This window comes from Pseudopodoces humilis, chromosome 5 (genome assembly GCF_049639895.1).
Source record: "Pseudopodoces humilis isolate 2021_Gansu_Grassland_sample_001 chromosome 5, ASM4963989v1, whole genome shotgun sequence".
Lineage (NCBI taxonomy): Eukaryota > Metazoa > Chordata > Aves > Passeriformes > Paridae > Pseudopodoces > Pseudopodoces humilis.
In genome coordinates, this window is record NC_142204.1 from 15861908 (window position 1) to 15883068 (window position 21161).

A 21161-nucleotide genomic window follows, 5' to 3' on the forward strand; every position below is an offset into this window, starting at 1 on the left:
CTGCAGCTGCAGCTCCCCTCTGGCATGGCTCTGCTGGAAAAGGTGGGATTGTGCTGCTGCGGTGTGTGGGACTTGCAGCTGATGCAGTGCATTTTCCAGGCTCAGCAAAGCCTGCTACTTTTTAAAAAATTAAATACAATTGGAAAGTGTCATCTGGGGCTCTTGACTTCTGTGCCTTCCTTTTAAATGAGTTCTTAGTCAATTTTCTGAAGATGACTTTCATTTTTAGGCATGGTAATGTCTTATCTTTAAACGACCAACTGGGCTGGTGGAGAAGCCAGCACTGCCATGCACCTAGCAAAACCTGAGTGTTTTGCTTCACAGATCTTCATTTGGTCAGACAAGGAGGAAAAAAAAACCCTGGTCCCTGAGGCAGTTGGAGAAAAGGGCTTTTGTGTGGCAGGAACAGGCAGATGCTGTGGAGAGCTGCAGCCCACGGCACAGCTGGTCTGCAGCCAAATGCTACTTTCGAAGAGCTGTCCAAAAATCCGCTGTTCCCCCGGATGTGAGAGCTTTCCTCTGTTTGCTTACTGCAACGTGATGTCCGGAGGTGTTTGTGTTCCCCAAAAACACCCAGGATATAGGCATGAGCCAATGTCCAGCCATTGAGTGCTGGAGCTCCTCAGGGCTGCGGTTTACTTTCTGTATGTAAACAGGAGTGCTGCTGTTTTGTTTGTCTTTTCAGGGTTCTGGGGGAAGGGGAGGCGGAAGATAAGGTTACATCTGTCCTAAATCCCTGACTTTTTACAGAGGTTAAAGTCTCAGCTGAACACATCTCTTTGCTATGTGGTGAGAATAGTTTAATAATTCAAACAGACTCCTTGTACTAACACATGTCTGCAATTAGTGCTGGGGCTGCCAGTGGGGTGTGAGGATAGCAGGGAGCTGGCAGCTGAGCTGTCTACAGAGGTATTAATAACAATAAGGGAAAAGAAGAAAAAAAAGGCAGATTCTCAGTGCAGGTGCCCTTTCCTCTGCTTTTTAAATTTTGCAAAGGTGAACCCACTGGGTGAAAGATGGCCAGCTGCAAGCTCTAAACAAAGAATTTATTTCTTTTGCAAACAAATTTATACACAGGTTCTAAGGGTCAAAGTCTCTGTTTCCTTCCCAAATTGCCCTTTCCTGAGCGCGGAGGTGGCTGCTACTGTGTCAGAATTGAGGGTTATTCTGGGACTTTCCAGCTATGGAAGTGGCTGATGGCCACTGAGGTGCATGTGGAAGTAGAGAGGGGAGGAAGAGGAGGAGGAAGAGGAGGAGGAGGGGGGTTGACAATGCTTTGAAAAGAAAGAAGGAGCAGCTTAGGTGTAGGTGGAAGTTTTGGGGAGTTGGAGGTTTGGCTGCCCCCAGATGGTTTGTGCTTTAGCTACTGCTCAGATACTTTTTCTTCTTTAGTTCTCTAAGCAAATGGAGCCACTTTCAATGAGAATTGTTTTTTCAAGGACAAAAAGTGATCTAGCTTTAAGCATTCACAGTAGTACAGAAGTGTATAACATGTGAAAGATTCCTGTAAATCAAGGAGTCTGTGATTTTTTTTAATCAGAGTGAGAAGTCCAGATCGCTAAAATTGTCTGTCTGCTGAGTTCAGTAGCTGCACAGTCTGACCTGTGGCAGTCTCTACTGGCCAGTGTACAATGTTATATCACAGACCATTAAAAATAAACTTGAGAATTATAATGAAACTAGAAAATCATTTTAGAAACTAACCATTTATTTGCTCTCAGACAATTCTCTTATAAATGCATATTCTTTTCTTGCTTACAGCTTGCTGCTTTGGAGCTGCATGTGAAAAGGAGAAAGCACAAATATTGACAGACAAACATGTTGAACATTCTTCCCCACCCTGAGGTCCTCTTTCTCTCTGGTTTTCTGAAGTTGAATGTTTGTTTCCTCTTTTGCTTTTCCTGGAGTGGTTTTAGGAAAATTCCCCGTTCAGAAAAGAAAAAATAAATAGGTCTAGCAGATTTTAACTTCAGTCAAATGGAAAAATAAAATAACATTTGATAAGCTTTTATTCCATATCAAAACAGTGATAGACAGAAGGCTAATAAAAATCTTTATTTGTCAATTTGCCAAAAATAGCTGAGTAGCCTGTGGCCATGTTTCTTTCAGCTGAGTCTGTTAAGTTATAACATCGAAATAGTGTCAGACTAAGTCAACACATAGGTATGATACTTTCAAGGATGACATCCTGAAATTGGATGATGCTGGTGGTAAAGTAGCTGCATGTGGAACCCATGGGACAAATATTGTAGCAGACATATTCCAGCATCTGCTGTTCATCAGTCAGAGTAATGCATGCAAGAATTAGAAAGAAGGAAATGCTCCAGCTTTAGGAAAATATGTAAACAAATATAATTGACTCTTGCTATTGCTCCAAATGAAGTGTGTAGACCGGAGGGAAAAACATTGTCCCCAAGAAAGGCAAAAAAAACACAAAACAACCCCATTTTTATAGGTTCATCTTTGACTTCTTTCATGTCTGGGAAGTATTTCTGTGCCTTGTTTACACATTAATGGCTGCCTACACCATTTTACTCAATGTCTTTGTTGATGTACCAGGAAGTTCAACTACTCTGGTCATCCTTTTTCTTTCTTCTTTGCATAGTGGGGTGTTGTAGTTTATACTTCTATCCTTGTTGGGAATCACCTGGTTGTGAAGTGCTAGCGAGTCCTTGGGTATCAAAATTAAAATAAACTAGGCTTTCTAAGGTGGTCATGACCCTCTAGCAGAGCCCTCTAAGAGTTTATTAGTGTTATCATTTACAGTAGGTAAATATGATGATACAAATAGGTTTTGCCATTTGTAAAGGCTTTTCTTGAGCTGGCTTTTTATTCCAGCAGGGCAGCTGTGGTCCTCTGTTTATTGCCTTGTATTCAGTCAATATTTTCTTTTCCTCAGCATCAGTCAGAATTGACTCAAGTCTTACTAATTTTGAAAAAAGGCACAGTTAGCATTTGGAAGAGGTGCTTGAACATCCAGGGAACCCTCTGAGAGCCAGCTGTGCTCAGGGTTTTCAGCTTGAGGCTTCATGGCCACAGGTGCTGCTGGAGCTGTGAAATGTGAGGGTGTGAGCACACTGTTTCCTTTGTGGGTTTATACAATATTGACTTGTTTAATTCTTAATTTAGCCTACAGGAAACTGAATCTTGAATTTCAGTGTTTGTTTCTGCAGGAGAGAGCACGATAAAGAGCCAAGATCAATACTGCTTGCAAAAACTAAACAAATCAAACAAACTTAGACTTTTATTAGCATCGTGCCTCAGCTGACAAAGATTCCTATATATGATGGTAGATAATGCCTCATTGTTCAGAAAATCTCATTACAATTCACTGTGCAAGTATTTTTATATAAAAATAGAATTCTTTGTGTGAATGAGATGAACAGGAATGATTTGTTGCAGTGCAGATTTTTCATCTGCCAAAGATGTAGTTTTCTGACATTGGAAAGAAGATGAATAGACAAAGTTTTTGGCTATTGATGGGAACTGCATTGGAGTTTGAAGAAAATAGATTGCAAAGTTTGGTTTGTGCTCATTTGAATAATAAACAAACATGAAATTACTCTGCTACATAGAGATCTAATATATGTTGCTAGTGTAATGAATTCAGTGCAATAGACAGTGGTAATTAGTAGTGGCTGTCAGGAGCTTTAGCTCTGGGGCCTAGAAGCTGGATATGGGCTCTAGGTGGAATGCTACTTCTAAAATAGACACATAAATCAATCAGGAAACCCATTTTATAGCAAATGTGTTAATTGCTTGGCTGTGGATGTGCATGGACCCGTTTTCCTGGAGCACACAGAATGTTCTGCACAGCTAAAATAGTCATATGTGGTGTCGGAGTCTGTGCTGGAATGTGTTTCATTTTCCTTCTGTGCTTCAGTGAGCATTAACCCCCTATATTCTATTCCACACGTATTATGTTCTGGTGACAGATCCTGTAGGATCTTTCTATCTATCTGAGTCTATCTGAGGGAAATACGCTGTCCCATTTTTGGTGGTGCACTGTAGTGATGCAGTTGGTGTGGCGGGAGGAGGCTGCTTCAGGACTTGAGTACCATGCTTCCATTTTCCATTTTTTGTTGCAGTTTGGTGACAGGCTCCTCAGTTGTAATGTGTGCCTCTGAGAGGACTTTTGTTCTAGCTGTAGTGATTGGAGGAGGAGGTTGTTAGACAGGGCTGGTAGATCCTGCTGCTGACTGGCACGGACAGCCAGGGCACATATAGAATTGTTCTGATCTATTCTCTCCTGTGGCTGGCATGACAGACAGGCAAGGAGATAAACTTTCCCCTGCCTTTTTGTCTCCACAGCACTTCACAGAGTTCCTGGATGAATTTTCACCTGATGTCCTAGGCCAGCTCTTGAATGATCCCTTCTTGTCTGAGAAGAATGAAATAATGGAAGTGGAACTGTCTCCAGCATCCCCAGCGCCCCTCATCCAGGCTGAACACAGCTATTCCCTCTGTGGGGACTCCCGACCTCAGTCTCCCTTGACCCACATCTCTACTGATGACAACTTCAATGAAGGTACAACACACTGAGCCCATGTTCATTTCTTGTGATGATGCAGTAATGAAATGCTCCTGGTGGAACTGTGGCTGTGGAAAATGGTGATGCATAGAAAATTATGAAAACCCATAGCATTTTTAACAGTTATCTGTAATTCAGCAGCTATAAACTTCTGGAGGGGAAGAAGGGGGAAGGCAAGAATGGTGGGAGTAGGAGATCCAACCTTCTTGTTCTGCTGTGAAGGGGTTGATGGAGGAGCAAGACCATGAATATCTGGTAACTCTAAGGAATAATTGCAATGCCAGACTGACTCCTTTGACTAATACTTGGTTTATTTTCACCATTAGCTTCACAGTACAAAACAGTGCAGTGTTAAGCTGCATTACAGTAAAAGGCAGAGAGATTAGTGCTTGTGGCTAAGTATTACCAGCTAAGCTGATTGTGAAGATCCACCAGACAGGTCTTCAAAGGCTGACAGTTTTGTAGTCCAAAGTGCTCTGTTGGAACAAGATGAAATCTTTTAGAGATTTTACAAGAGGACAACTAATAGAACCTGTGAGAAGGATTTTTCAGTGTGGGACAGGATTTTTTGGAAATGATTGGGAAACATAATCTACAGAAAATCTTCCATTTTTATATTTCCTGGTTGTTTTATATGAATATTTTTAAATTAACACATACAGGAGATATTAATTGTGGAAGGGGAAACAAGCACAAGGAACATCAGAAACCAAGCTTTTCTGGAAGTTAATAGAGAGAAGCTTTAAATTAAGCTAAAAGTGAGGGGAGTTTCCTTTGGGGAAAATTTCTGAAGAAATTCATACTGCTGAGACCACTCTAATAGAACTGTAGTCAAATGGTGTTTTAAAAAGCCAAGAAACATTAACAGGTGGGTTTAAAAATAGAAAATGAATGGAAGGCATTTCATCTTATGTCCAGTCTGCAGAGTGTTTCATAAGAGAGGAGGAGGAAGAAGGGTTGTTCTTGGTGTTTGGGATTTTATTTAATCTTAACCCCAGGATCTTGCTCATGACCTTTCTGCACCTATTGACTTCAAAACAGTGAAGCTCAGAGAAGTGCTTAAGGGTATTAAGTGCAGTATTAGAGTGAACCTGGCTGTCTGATAGATATTCAAAGGCATCACCCTGATGATTTTTCATTCCTTGAATCTGTGAGAGCAGGCGGAAAGGATTTTGTGGATGGCAGTACTGCAGGGCTTGACACTGGAGATGGAAAGCATCTCTGTTACTGGACAGTGAAGGTACACAGCACTCCTGACAGCTCCAATGAAGGCCAGTCTCCTTGGTGGAGTAGCGCACAGATACTGGAAGCTCCAGTGTCCTTTTGGGGACCAGAAAGTACAGAGTGTTGAGGAGGAGGTCCATATGCTCCAACATGATCCTCTGCTGCTGGGGACCTGGGAGGGGTTTTGTGGAGTGGCAGGAGCTGAGACATATATAGAACGTCCAAAAAATTTGCATTCTCCAAATACCCATCCCAATGGTCAGGTTGGTGAGCTCTTATAGTGTGTTCATGCTTTTTCTGTGGTGAGGAGAAAATAGGCTGGCCTTGTTCAGCACATGATCTTCAAGACAGGTTTAAGCCCTTCGATGTCCATTTCCATCTTTTGTTTTTTCCCCCCAAGTCTCCCACCACCTTATTAAAATTTTATTTGATGTTTCCTCTCAGCCATTATGGTGAAGTGATTGTTTGCTCTGATTCCATTTTCCTGGCCACTCCTGCAGGGGAACGAGTAATTTCTGCTGTGAGCTGTTTCTTTCTGGCCACTGCCTGGCCATTACCGTAATTTCTGCAACTGCTGAGTTGACCTATTCCTGTAATTGTAAATTTTATATAAAGTTTTTCTAAAAGGAGCTAGAACTATAAAACCTAGGAAACTCATAAGCCTGGGTTTAACTTTTCTGAGAAGTCCTGTTAAAGTTCAATGTGAGAGCACATATAAGTGGCCATAAAGTCAAGGTCCAAACATTGGCTTTCCCCACTTACTCTTCTGACTTCATTGTATTGAGGCCATTTCCCCAGCTTTCTACAGGATAACTTCTTTGAATACTTGCAGCCTGTTGCTAGTGTGGGCTCTCTGAAGGTGTCAGTTTTAAAGCACATGTGTACAAGACATCTGGCATTTAATGCATTATTTGGTTTCTCCCCATGACTAGAATCTATTCTTAGATTCAGTTTTGCATAAACTTTAAAGATACTAGAGGGAGAGAGATTTACAGGCTTGACCTGTCTGCTTGCAGCTGGCTGATCACTTTTGTTTGCCTGAACTGGTAAATAGGACTTATGGCCTGGGGAGGGCTTCAGGCTGCAGCATGGAAAAAGGAGGCTGTGTCCTGTTTACAAACTGTCCACACCAGCTGCACCGCCACCTCTCTCCCACCAGGTTTCTGCTTTCTGGTTTTGAGCCCTGGGGTTTTTGGAACAATTGTAGGGTGGCTGTGGAGAAGGGCAGTGGGTAGCTGCAGAGTGGAAAATGCTCTTGAAAGGACGTGAAGGAGCTGAGAGGTCAGACTGAGAATAGGGCTGATGGGTAAGGGAGATCTCATCACAGCCTTTTGAGGCACAGATTCATTTCTGACAGCTGTAAAGAAACAGAGAAAGCTCATCCACAGCCTAATTTTCTGCTGTGGTCTCTGCAGCCTTTTAGAAAGGAAGGGCTGTGGGTCAGACAGCCAGGAGCAAGGCAAGATCCAAGTTTCAGCAGGCACTATGGTTATTCTCCTTGTGACTTGAGACAGGAGTGTAGGCTCCCTCCCTGCCCGCCCGTGCTTGATCTTGTTGGCTGTGGGCACAAACAGCAAAAAGACAGTGGCTGTCCCTTGTTTGGGACGTGTGAGATACATGGGTGACAGCTGAGTACAGGTAATACTGAGGGGCTGGTGTGTAGCAGGAATGTGAAGGAAGAGCCTGCAGCATCTTGTGGGGCTTTCCATCCTCTGAGATGAGTTCAAGTGCTGGGGGTGTTTTGTGGTAGGGCTGGGTTTGATTTTCCTGATGTTTTTCACTTTGTGAGCCTGGCAGGGCAGTGGACAGCTGACCAGTCATTTGGATGCTGTGTCTCCTCAGACTGTGCCCAGGTGCCTGGGTGCATTCCTTTCCCAGTCCCCTGAGGCCTCTGATTTTGAGACTAGTCTGGGTCTCCACCTGCCCCTCCTGTTCATGCTTTCCTGCTCAGGAATGCTTTGAAGTTACTTTTGGATTTGAAGAGGCTTGTCTTGGCTGACGGTTTGACAGACTGATTGCTGAAATGATGTGTTTCTGTTTTACTCCTAGCTGTGCCAAAACTGGGGCTGGCCCCAGACTGTAACCTGTATTGTTACTGGGTTTTTACTGCTGAGGTTATGTTTTTCTGCAATGTGCTTTTAAAATTTGAATTTTCTTTTTCAACTTTTAAACTTTAAGTCCATCTCTCTACATGCTTTGAAAAAGAAAAACACAAACAAATAAGAAACGCAAATGAACCAAACAAACACCCCAAAAACGTGGCTCCTACTTTTTTCCCTTCAACAATAAATCCATCCCTCATCTCAGGCAGGGCTATGAAAAACCACTGCTTAGGTATGGATTTCACAAGCAGTAATCAGTGTCATATGCTCTCTCTTTGCATAGAGGCACCTCTGTGAGCTTAGGCTCAGCTTGGTCTTCATAGATTTTATATGAATATTATATATGTATTCACACACATAACATATGTATGTATGTGAGTCATAAGAATTTTATTATTTATAGTAGGTTATATTACTAATCTGAGAATCATAATTTTTTTTTTTTATACAGCCTCTCTATAGAGAGGTATAATGTCCTGCTTCTGTCTTTCTCCAAATACACTGAACAATGAAAATGGGAATCTCTGCTGCCCTGATTTTAGAGAAAATGGAAATTAACAAAGAAATTCACTTGTGCTTTCAAAAGTTGCTGCCAAAGCTATTAGAGCATATTCCTGCAACTTTTTTTCTGTGTAATTCTTTATCTTTTGTATTTATTTAGGAAATAAGGAGAAAGCCATTAGTGGGAGTAGCCTGTATTTGAATGATTTTTATGTGGAAAGGTAGCAGCCAATCCTTGTCACCATCTACAGTGTTAAAGTCATAGAATCATAGAATTCTCTGAGTTGGAAGGGACCTATGAGGATCATCAAGTCCAGTTCCTGGCCCTGCACAGGATACCCCAAGGATCACACAGTGTGCCTGAAAGCTTTGCTCTGTATGAGAACAACTAAATTCATACCAGAGTATGAGGAGATTTTAGAACTTCTATATATCCAAGGTCCACAACTCGATAGGTCACTCTGCATCAGCCCTGTAACTCCTACTTGAGCAGCAGCATGCCTGAGAAATGTTAGTTTTGAGTTGGAGGTGGGTCTTTACTTATGGCTACTGTTAATAATTGTCAGCTCTATTTGAACAGTCTGGCCTGCTTTAGCTTCCAGTTATACATAGATGAAATCTCATTTTAGCCTTTGTTTCTTTTAAAGAGCCATCTGCTCTCTGAAACCTCTTTCCTTAGGTGTTTGTAGGCTGTGATTAAGTTCCCTCTTGATTGCTGCTTGGATACAGTCTGAATGAACTGCACTTCCTTGGTGTTTCCCCTGAGGTGGAATCTTCTGGAGATTCAGCTGTTGCCATGCTTTTCTCAGCACAGGAACTTCACAGTTTCTTTTTCAAACTCTTTGTCAAGTGACTACAGAAACTGATTTCCCAGGAATAGTTTTCCTGATGATGCTTGTTATGGGAATACTCCTCCCACTTCCAGTCCTGCTGTTTGTGAAACCAGTGATCTCATTTTTTCTGTAGTGTTGCACTAACAGCTTGTGCTCACTTAGTTATGTACTGTGAGCATCAAGTCCATTTCATGTGTGTTGAATTCATAATACAGATCTGCCTTCACAGCATCTGTGTGGGGTGTGAGGAGGAAAATCCAGACCTGAGAGAGAAAACTTCTATTTGACCACAGTGCTTCTGTAGATAACTTTCTCATACCTTAAAATATCACTATCCTATATAGAATATTTAATGTTATCCAACTTTAAGGCTGTAAATCCAGCTACCACCTCAGTCTGTGCCTGACTCCCATGTACATAAAGGTGATATGTCTTTGTTTCTATCTTAGTAACTTTGATAGCAATGGAAATTATCTGTGGGTTTTACATGGACTCCATGCTGGTCAAAGAGGGGATGCCGGTAGAATGATGATCATTTGTTAGGAAGAAAGCTATTTTTGCTATGTGTTGTAATTAATGTGTATCACTGCTGCTCGTCTTTGCCCCTTTATTTAACTCTCCCTTGCTGGCACTTTAAAAAGGACCCCAATGTTTGGTAGTCAAACAGTATCTCTTTTGTCGCAGCAGTGCTGAGGGCTTCGGTTTCATTGTTGGCGGTGGGAGCGTGTGTGCGCGCCGGGAGGGGGAAATGCCATCTGGGAAATCTGTGAGAGGAACTGTTTGTCGATGAATGTGGGCTCTCACCTCCCAAAGGAGAGAGGGGGAGAGGTAGAGGCGTTGGAGTTCAGCATTTCAGGCATAATAAACAGGGCCTGTGTCTGACAGGGAGTGTTATGTGAGCCCAGGGCTGGGCACTGAGAACCATCGGAACCCAGGGGATAGGGAAGGAAGCAGTTATTCCTCCAGAAAGGTCCAGTTTGCCTTTGGGAGGCTGGAAAGTCTCTGACAGCAAAGCCGGGGACACTGAACTTTCTTCCCTGCAAGTAGTGTGTCCAGCTGCTTGGACATACAAAATGTATGCATCAGCAGCCTTTTTGGGCTCATGGTGCAGAGGTGCTTCTCTGACAGATGAAGCAGTTGTTTTCCCCACAAACAACTTGTGAGCCACTTCCAAGAGGTGCCTTCCCTTTTGCAGTTAGCGGGCTCCCAGGTGGCAGCTGTTCTTCTGTGGTGGAGAGCTGGTGAGCACCCCTAGATCCTACTGCTCCACGTATGGAGGCACTCCCTGCTCAGGGGGAGATTCAGGTGAGCACTGAACACGTATCCAGAGGCCAGCTTTGCACACAGGGACCCTTGGTGCAGTTGAAGCACCATCTGCATCAAAGCGTGTCATTAGCGTGTGGTGAGCTGAGCCTGAGGCTGCAGATGGTCGTGCATGGCAGAAGCCAGGTGGGCTGTGCATCCAGCCCTGTGGTGCATGGTGACATGCATGGAGTGGGGCATGCACCAAAAGGAGTTAGTTGGAGCCCTATTGTTTGAGTCTGTGACACAGCTGAAGAGGGAGGTTATTTAAATACACTTGGCTTTGGCTCATTAGGGAACTTCCTGCATTACCCTGTTCAGAGATGGCTTTTCTGATACCTGTGCACTTTGATAGTCTGTGGTCTCCTTAAATTCTCAGTTTTGTTTTTCTCTAAGTTACTTTACCCATCGCTTGAACAGTGAACTGTAAGATGGAGGCAAAAGCTGCCTCTTCATTCTGGTGATACAAATAAAGATACATCCCTTGATGGTTCTGGAGGTCTTATTTGCACACTGGTTTGAAATGACATTCAGTGCATGCATCTGCTTTCTGTGATGGAGATCTGTAATGGTGGTATGGGCTTTTATTCCCCTTGAAGATTGGGTTCAGTGGTATACCCTTCATGTGGGTTGTTTACACAGTGGTGCTATCTTACTTCTTACTGCAGGGGAAAAAAGGTGAAACCCATGTTGTTTTTCTGGATACTTGCATCTCTGTACTTGAGATGAGTGAATGAGGGTGAGATGCAGAGTGAATCTCTCATTTATTTAAAAATGTACAATAAATGCACATGCAACTTAATTATCCAGCAATAAGTGTCTCTGTAAACTCTAATGAAGAGTGCTGAAAAGAATGTGGAGAGCAAGGGACACGATTTTAGTTATTTTTGCAAGTTCTGTTTTTCTGTACATTTATCAGAAAGGGTGAAATTTAGTCAGTGTTGGAGAAGATCTACTTTTTCACAGAAAAGGAGGTGGTATGATGGACAAGATTGAGGAATTAGTTGGATAGAAATAGGAAAAGGAAAACAAAACTTGTCAGGAGCTCTGATATTAGAAAAACTGTACAGTTGAAATAAGCATTTTTGATCTTTCCACTTTTCCTATCCTGCATTTCTTTAACATGTTCATGGAACAAGAAAAGAAGCAAAACGTTGCAGTTCTGAGAGATATGAATATCCTAGAAAGCTGCGCATGGTCTTATGAAGACACTATGTAGAATTTTTAATATCTGTATAAATACAGATATATTAAAAATGTTTTTTATAAACACAGAAATGGTATATATTAATTATGACATGTAAAAACACGGCTGTTGTTGGTTTTGTGCCTAAATCACACACACTGATTACAGCTACAGCTGTGATGCTCAGAGGAGCACATTTCTGTTGACAATTATCATCACAGTGTGTGAGGTGTGCAGTGGAAGATGCATGCTAAACAGGTCTTCAGGAGAAGAGGAACAAGCTTGATGACAGAATAAGCACACAAAAGCTTTCTGAAGAAATGTAATTTTAGTCTTGGACACAGAAGATCTTAGGCGCATGTGTCACAAACCCTGGGTGGCTGTGACAAATGGATTTTTTGGATGTCTTAGTTGAAACTCTGATGTTTAACTTGCAGCAGTGGTAGATGCTCACAGCCCAACCTGAAAGCTCAGCGCATACTGGATTTTGATCAAGTGTAATAACGGGGCTAAATCTGAAAATCCAATTCCAGTTATCTCCAGCTGGACATTTTAAATTGCTAGTTACTTTTTGGCCTTAGTCTCTCCATGTCTCACTTGAATCTTCAGCTCCACTGTGAAAATGAATTCAGGTTGTGGAGCATTTCCCTAGGAGGGAATTAAATAGCCCTGTGGGATCATATTTTGAGTTGTATTTGGTAAAGGAGAGGTGAGGCTGTGCATGGGACAGTGCAAAGAACATGGAATATCTTCTCAATTAGTGAAGCACCATGCATTCTGCTTGTTGGATAAAGCTCGGATTCTGCAGAGAAATTGGTCACATTATTAAAACATTCCTATTTTAGGTATATATGATGTGCAAAAGGACACTGAGTTAAACTTTCATAGGTATTTCCTAACACCTGGGCACTTTGCAACCTGAATGTTCGGTTCACATGGGTGATTTACCAGCACTAGTGCACTGCATGCAGGAGTGTTGGCTGGCATTTTGCTAAGTACTGTGTGGACTCCCTAAATGACATGTTCTATGTGCCAAAATGCCTAGCATTCATGGACTTATGGATGTGTGGGTAAAGGGAAATTATATTCATCTGAGCAGTCCTTGCATGATGGTGTTCTGAGGTTTGTAGAAAATTTCAGCTGGGGAGGGAACTGACAAGCCAGGATCACTTACTCAGCACTGAGCTGTTTTGAAGCCTGAGAAGAGATTTTTAAAGAGAGAGAGCCAAAGTGACAGTACTTAGGATGTGTTTCCTTAGCCATTTTGAGAGCTAAATCTCTTCTTGTTTGGGCTTTCTTCTTTCTATATCTGAATGACTTGTGTTCTCATTGTTCTGTGAAACCTCTCCCATGGTTCTCTATAACCCTCCATCAGACATACTCCTGTCTTGGAGGGTGTGCCATGCCTCTCTGTATGACCACTGATCTATTAGCCTGCTCCATTTTTCCTCTTTGCTTACGTTTTTCTGATTTTGTGTTACATTCTCAAGGGCTTTGGGAGAAGGGTTGCCACATTGCTCTGCTAGTACAAGCGCTTGGCAGAGTACACTAAGATGCCAAGGAACTATTATAAGAGTAAACTAAGAATGATTTTCAGATAATTTCAACCTGTTGCACTCAGGAAGAAGAGAAAGGAGAGTGGTAAATGGCCTTGTAGCTGCCTTGGAGCAGAGGAGGGAATTGTTGGTGACTTCAGAAACTAGAATTTGTCAAAATAAAGTAACCTGTAGCACAACACTCCCTGATCCTGGTACGGAATGTGTAACAGCAACTTGGAAAAAGGGGTGCGGGAGGAGAGTATCAAGGTGAGATTTGACCAGTCCTCTATCCCTTCCTTTCACGGGATTGTTCATCTGGAATGACAGCTGTCACCAGGCATTGTGAGAGGCAGTGTCAAAAAAGTGCCAGGTGCAGTTCTTCAGAATTATATCTCAGTGCTAAACGCAGCGTGTTGTTGTCGCTGGAAACCATCTGTAGCCCTACAAACTGGTTAGACTGGCTTAAAGCCTAGAATAACTCCGAGTAGTTTATGCAGATCTAAGTGGTGATGGCAGGGGTGTCAGGTTAATTAGTAAAGTCGGCTTCCAGAGGAGTAAAATGATGGATTCCAGAGGAGTGAAATGACCAGCCAAAGGCCAGCATATCTTACTGTCTTAGAACAGCTGAATATTTGTGATGAGTCTGGGGATTAGAGGTGATAAACATCAGAAAGTGCAGCCTTAGAGAACATGCCCTGTTTTTCTGGTCACCCTTGGCTGGATTTCCTTTCTACTTTCATGATGATACAAATTTGAGAAAATTGAGGGCTAATTACTGGCTTCACTAATAGCTCTCATTTATCCATGGCCTTCACAATAGCCCTGCCCCAGGGGTAGCTTGACCCAGAGGTGCAGGAGGCAGCAAACAGAGGCTCTGCACAAGGTGGTGTGGGGCCAGTTTTGACACAAGTTATACAAACAGGCATTTGGAAGTTGCATTTGCCAAAGGACTCTGGATTTCCAGGCAGATACCACTTGAAAGGTTTTACCTGAATGATGCATACAGAGCAAGCTGGGAGGGAGCTGCACTTTTGTGTTTGTGAGTAGAGAGGCTCAGGGAGGGTTGAAAAAGAGCAATGTCCTCTCTCCTGAGTTAATATTTAGACAAGCCTACCTATTTTTTTTCCCATAAATACTTCTATTTTTGAATTTTTTGCATTTCCCAGGAAGCTTTGGAGTAAGCTCTGCAGAAGCTTAAATATGGTGTTTAGCCCTTGCTCTGCAGTTAAATCTGGCAGAGCTGCTGGCCTTGCTGTTCCTGAGCTTCTGATTACAGGATACATATTTTTCATTTTTAATTCCTTGGTGTGTCTTTACTCAAATTACCTCCTTCCTTGCCAGTGGTGGAGGTTAGGTCCCACCACAAAGTAATTACTGGAACTGGAGATGAACATTCTTCTCCCTTCTTCCAGGCACCCAGCTTCTGCCCAGTGCCTGTGTGCTCTGCGCGTGTGTGGTCTTAACAGCAAGGACACACGGCAGCACAGAGGCTGAAAGCACACTCTTACTTTTCTTACCTGTTTGCAGCTGAACTCTGGTGACATTTCAGCAGCTTGATACACTCAGCTGTGAATGAAGGGTCTTGTGTAGCCTTGCAGAATGCTGGTGGCACGGCACACCAAGGATGTTGGTGCAGCACGCAGCTAATTCAAAGCTCTGTAGCTTTTACCAGCCCTACGGTGTATGCATTGCTCTCTCTGTTTTCATTTCATATACACAGTAAAGAATCTGTTTGAAGGCAGTAGAAAGCTTTGAACGAAAGATCAGCACTCTTTTTTCTTTCATGTATATTTGCTTTCAGATTCCAGTTGCTCTGTTTAACGGATGTGCCTCTCATGATGACTGCTCAGTCTGTGGCAGAGGACTGTGCCACATGCAGTTGGGATGCAGTGCCCCTGGTATAGGATATTCTCCTGCAAGAGGAAAGACTAAAGTCTTTCAGTTGGAATAGGAAGCTTTCTAAGGCAAATTGCAATTGCCAAAAATGCATTTGATTATTTTGTATTTTTAAAAGGAGTTGTTAATAGCCTTGCAGAATTGTTTCAAATGTTGAGTGTTTCCAAATTCTTCAGACCTGGGAAAGTAAGTCCTTTTTCAGCAAGTCAAACAGTGAATGGAAATAGGTACCTAAACTTACCATGCCAACCTTCTTCCAGTTCTTGGCAATGCTGGGCAAAAACCCTTCAGGTTTGTCTGGAAAAAAGTTTCATGGCTTTCTCTTGACTCTTGAAAGTGAGCTTTCAGTAAGTGGAGTTAGGGGATAATTCTGCCAACATGTGATGCATGTTTCATTGCTACCAGATAAAATATGCATCCTGTGCTGTGCCTTCCCAGAGGCTGTATGGAGGAAATTAACATGATCACCATGGCACTGCTGCTCCTGTGAAATCATCAAAACCTATATCCTCTTTTGCATGTACTAAATGAGTCCTTGGGGGAAAAAAATGAAGTTAGGGCGTGACAAATACTTTGTTCTTAAAAGTATAATCCCACCATTTGAGCTATTTGCTTACTGCAGGCAGCAGAAGAAGCAGAAGTCTGGCTAAAGGCTATCTCTAGAAGGAGGAATAAAACTGAGTCAGCAGGCATTAGCCTGTTTGGGACATGGCTCCCTGGCTGCTGTACCCAGTGGCTTGTTTAGTCTTGTTCTGCTACGCATTAGCAGCTTTCAGCAATGTGCAGTGATTAGTGCTCTGTGTCTTTCCTCGATGCTCCTCTGTGTATCCTGGGGCTAGGATTAGGTTACAGCCCTGAAATGGCATGGTTGTCTGCATTGACTGAGAGCTGAATAGTAAGGGCAGAGTTTTGTTGATAGACTTAAAATGTCCTCTGTGTTTCCCTTCTCTGGAGGAGGAATGACATTATTTTCATTTGTAGTCTTTCTGTTTCTGATCTAAACATGTGGTGTCCAATTTCCTTCCCTGGCAGGTGACCTGGAAAATGAGGAATGGTGTCTGGCTACAGAGTTTACTCCAGCTTCAATAAAGACTGAGCCAGGGCTGTGTGAGACATCAGGCCTCGCTCCCTCAGTCAGTCTCACCGTCACAGCCGCGTCGCTGGAGGGGGAACAGCCTGAACTACAGACAGATGTCCTGGTACTGCAGACTCTCTGTTCTCTCTGCACAGTTAGCTGCAGCTTCTCCTAAGGCTGCACACCAGTGTACCCTCCTTGGTGCCAGAGCTTGGCAGTTCAGGATGCACACTGCAGTCTGCTTTAATGATTTTTAGTGTTTGCTGGTCCCACTATTGCTGTAAGAGCTTGTGTTTCAAAACACTTGTCTGCATCTTTAGCTCTTAATGGCTGGATATACAACTTAGTCTTTTGTGCTAGCCCCAAAGCTTGGGGCTCTTGGGTATGTAGAAATATTTGAATAGTTTCTAATGAGCCAGTTGCACCTGAACTGACTAATCCACTTGCTCTATCAAGCCTGTGACAAGCTGAGTGTCTGTCGTAAGAATTTGCTCTAATGCTGCTGTGCCTTCCCCTAAGCAGAACAAGACTCCTTGTTTGGATTGATTGGAGCGTTTCCCTGTTTGCCTGCAAAGTTACTTTTGCCAGATATGTGAAGCTTTGACATTTCAAGCTGCTGCCACTTCGAGACCAAGCAGCCTCACAAGGAGCTTTGTGATGCTTTTCTGACCACAGCTGGAGCAGCCAGTGGGCATTCTAAAGAGCTTAGTTTGGTTGGTGCTTGGGTTAAGGAGAATGAACTGCAGCAGCTGGTGGCTCACCAGGGTCCCCAGCCAGTAGAGGAAGAAGCATAGCTGTTGTCAGCCCCCAGGATGCAATGTCAGTCCAGGCTGGAGGGAGTTGATATATGCTGAAAATAAATGTTTCCACTTGGATGTGGATCAGAAATTTGTGCAACAGAAATTATTTAAGGAGAAACTGAAAAAAGCTAAGCACAAGTTTCCCATAATTATCTCCTAGCTTGAGTGTGCTGTTCCCAGGACGTAGTCCTGCTGTAGCTTGGGATGCTGTGGTTTGCAGAGTGGTGGGACTTGCTGGTGGCTCATTGCTGTTGCATGGATCGATTACATGGGTTGCTGGGAGAGATTTTGGCTGCAGGTAACCCGCTGGTGTGCCAGACTGGCTTCCTCAGGCCTGGGACCGTAGCACACAGACAGGCTCTGGGCAACAGCCCTGTCAGTGGGGCAAGCCAGGTGTCTTCCAAACTTCATTCAGCAGTGACTGTCTCTTTTCCTGCTCCCCAGCACTGTGAAAGGGACTTGGGTCCCAAAACCTGGTGCTCAGTGACTGGCACCTTGCTCTTGTGCCAGATGACAATGGCCTTTAACAGGCTCTCCCTGACTCCCAGGGGTGTTTCTGTCCTTGCTCAAACAGACCGTGCAGTCCAGCACATCCTAGCAGCAGCTCTGTTGCTAAGAGAAGTAATTTGAGTGGGTTACATGTTAGCTTTCAGTCTGAAATGTCATCTCTGAGGAGTAATCTTTTATTTTAGCTAAATATAGTAGGAAGAAAAGCCATAGTGGGAGTAGTCAGGGCAGTATTCTCTGTAGCCTCGTTTAGCAAACTGTGCAAAGCAGTTAAAACTTTGCCTTTGGCAGAGCAGGGGGAGAGGAAACCTCTCCATTTATGGAGAAGTAATCCTTGTGTCCTTCTATTAGGATTTTTATGGTGTGTACCCCAGGTTTTCATGCTTGTTTTAATTTCTCTTTTATAGATCAAACCACTGACCCAGAAAGTTCTTCCAGAGATTAAATTGGAGCCCCATGAAGTGGATCAGTTCCTGAACCTCTCTTCTAAGGAAGGTCCGTTAAATACCAAATGAAAATGTAGGGGTAGATGTCCAGAAAATACAATAAATGTACTTCACCCTGATTAAATACTTGGATTTCTCCTTCATCATGTTAGTTTTTAGGCTGAAGCTGTTGTTTTATAGGGATTCAACTAAGGCTGTTGATCAGGCTGTTGAAGATCCAGAGTCTCTCTGAGCCTTTATGTGAGGTCTTTTCCTTTTCCTTTTCCTTTTCCTTTTCCTTTTCCTTTTCCTTTTCCTTTTCCTTTTCCTTTTCCTTTTCCTTTTCCTTTTCCTTTTCCTTTTCCTTTTCCTTTTCCTTTTCCTTTTCCTTTTCCTTTTCCTTTTCCTTTTCCTTTTCCTTTTCCTTTTCCTTTTCCTTTTCCTTTTCCTTTTCCTTTTCCTTTTCCTTTTCCTTTTCCTTTTCCTTTTCCTTTTCCCACCTTCCCACACCTTCCCTTCCCCCCCCACTTTTTCATCACAAAGAAAATGATCTCTTTTTCTCTGTAGGTTATTAATAATTGTACCAAAGGGAGCTTGAATTATTCAAGTGCAGGATTATTTAGGATAGAAAAGAAATTAATTTAAGGAGACTTAGTTAAGATATAAGAAACTTTTCTCTTAATCTCTGATGCAAAAGCAGGATGTGAGTTTATATGAAGATGAAAATTAGGTGAATCTGTTTGTAGTATATTAGTTTTAAGAACAATCATTATCTCTTTATACTACTCTCTAATGTGGAAGGAGGAGCAAAGATCCCTGAAAGCTAAATGCAGGTAAAGCCAAGAAAACTTTGGAAGAGCCAAATATTTGTTGTGAAATCTGAGCAGATAACTGCATTTCAGTTAGAAACACTTGATATTCTGTGAGTGAACTAATTTCTGTGGGTAAGTAGTACTGCTCTAGGGAGAGAAGCAAATGATGTAGCAGGTGGATAAAGGGAAGGCTGTATCTCAACTCACGTGTAGATTTGTTTGCTCACTTTGTGGGATTAAGAGCCTTACTGTTTTTCAGACATGTTTCTTCTTCTGACAACTGCAAGAGCTAACATGTGAGAAAAAAAAGAGTATTATAGATTTCTTTTTTATTACTATTTTTCTTCCATCCTCCCTCACCACCCATTTGATCTTTTCAACTCAAATTTACTAAGCATAACAGAAGTGGAAGGTGGCAAATTAGCCCTGTATCTTCCTACTTCAAAATCCAATTTCTGTAAATTTAGCTCAGAGAAAAAGAGACTTAGTTATGGCTGTTTTGAGTATCTGCTAAATTGTCCATTTAATAATAAGAGTAGGTGAGACATGTCCTGTTGCTCTCGGTCCAGACCCATTTCATCACAAGCAGTGCTTTGACAGCCCTAGAGCAGGTTCTTTTTTCTGCAGTTGAGGTTGTTGGATAGACAGGGTGAGAGAGGTTCCTGTGGTGGCTGCCTGTGCTGCTCCAGCTCCATCAGTGCATTGAAGCCTTTGCTGTCACTAGGTTGTCAGTCACTTCTCAGCTCTGCCAAATCATGTCCTTAGGAGGCCTTCCTCTTCTTCCTGATCATGTAACTCCTTGGATGTCATCCCTTCCCTTGCAAATACTGGCAAATTCTTTAATCCACGGCAAAGTTAGGAAATACTATTGTTTTTGGAGAGAAAGTATGCTGGCTCAGAGTCCCTCTGTTAATGTGGTTTCCCAGGAACAGGGAGCTTGTACTTTACATTATACATGAACCTCAAAGCATTTGAAGAAGGAGCTGAAGTGTAGGTAGAAGTGACTGGAGCATATGCACAGAGCCCTGTTTTGTCTGTCAAACCTAAAGATAGCTGCTGCATTTCATTCCTTCTTTGGAGACCTGCATGCTCCCAACCTCTTCCAAGTTGCCACTTTTGCTTGATCCATTTTTTCGCAGACGCTCCGAGTCTTGGCGACTGTGTGGTGGTGGCGGCGGCTGTAGTGGCAATTTAAATCAACACCCTAAACCCCTGTGTTACTTTCTGTCTCTCGTGCCATTTAGCAGTGGATCCCCTGCATTTGCCTCCCACCCCTCCGAGCAGCCATGGCAGTGACTCTGAAGGAGGGCAGAGCCCAGCTCGATCACTCCCTCCTTCCAGCCCAGTCCAGCTCCAGGCCACAGCTAAGGTTGCGTCGCGCACAGCTTCAGTGCTCTCCAATTCCCCTCTCCTGACTGCACCACATGTAAGTTGAGCTGGCTTTCTCCATCATTTATCTCTGTGGGTTGTTTTTTGTTTGGTTGGTGGGGTTTTTGTTTTTTCGGGTTTTTTTAACTTTTTTAATTACTGGTTTTGACAACGATTTGCTTTCTGTTATTGTTTCAATGAATCCATCTCTGGTCAAAACTGCAGATCCAGTAATTCTCGCTCACTGGTCTGTTCTGTTCCCACAGGGAACAGCATGTGCCTCTCCTTTAAGCTGAGACAGAGTTCACTGGTGTTATCAGGTTTATCCCATCATGGACTGTGTTTTGCCCTGGGGCCCAGCCCTGCTGGGTTGACCTGTCTTTGGTAGACCTGCATCTGTCCTCTTGTCGTGTCATTAGCAGGTGGTGATCTTCAGGGAGGGATTTTCAGTAGTGTTTCTCACATGTCTCTTTCCCTGTGAGAGCCAAAGGCAGTTTTACTGTTGGCTTCAGTGTGTACAGAGCTGGGCCAAGAACAACTGTTTAGAGGGAATCCTGTCCCAAAGTTTTGAGCTCTGAATAGGAGTTAGCTGAAAGGTCTTCCACACACTCCCATTTGCAGGAGCCTGTTCTGGTCCTCTCCGAAGTGGGAGACCTGCAGCCTCTCCTCCCTAACAACCTTTTCTTCTAGGACTGTATACACTTACTGTTTTCTTTTATTTCATTTCTATGACCCTTGAAGAAATTACAGGGGACTGGCCCCCTCATCCTGACAGAGGAAGAGAAGAGGACGTTGATTGCAGAGGGTTACCCAATCCCTACCAAACTGCCCCTGACAAAAGCAGAGGAGAAAGTTCTAAAGAAAATCCGCAGGAAAATAAAAAACAAGGTAAATGTTAGCTAGCTTGGCTGGGTGGTTCCTGCTTGTCCTTCGTTTTAAAAAATGCTGTAGAATTCTGCAGTAATGGTCTGTGGTACTGTTGAATGCTCTAAGTTGTCTTTTAACAAAGTGCTTTTCTTTGTTCCTAAACACATCCATCAAATTGTCTGTCAGTGTGAGTG

The 21161-nt window shown here is 43.0% G+C and overlaps 1 protein-coding gene across 2 annotated transcripts in view; it reads left to right on the top strand.

The window, feature by feature from the left end:
• CREB3L2 (cAMP responsive element binding protein 3 like 2) overlaps positions 1-21161 on the top strand; it is a 74876-nt gene that overhangs the window by 34274 nt on the left and 19441 nt on the right. The window contains exons 2-6 of one of the 2 annotated variants that reach the window (XM_005527920.3): positions 4312-4528; positions 16146-16312; positions 17903-17990; positions 19977-20158; positions 20842-20988. In XM_005527920.3, coding sequence (XP_005527977.1) covers positions 4312-4528; positions 16146-16312; positions 17903-17990; positions 19977-20158; positions 20842-20988 — 801 coding nt within the window. The remainder of the gene's footprint in view (positions 1-4311; positions 4529-16145; positions 16313-17902; positions 17991-19976; positions 20159-20841; positions 20989-21161) is intronic. The other variant, XM_014256881.2, reaches the window with a different exon arrangement.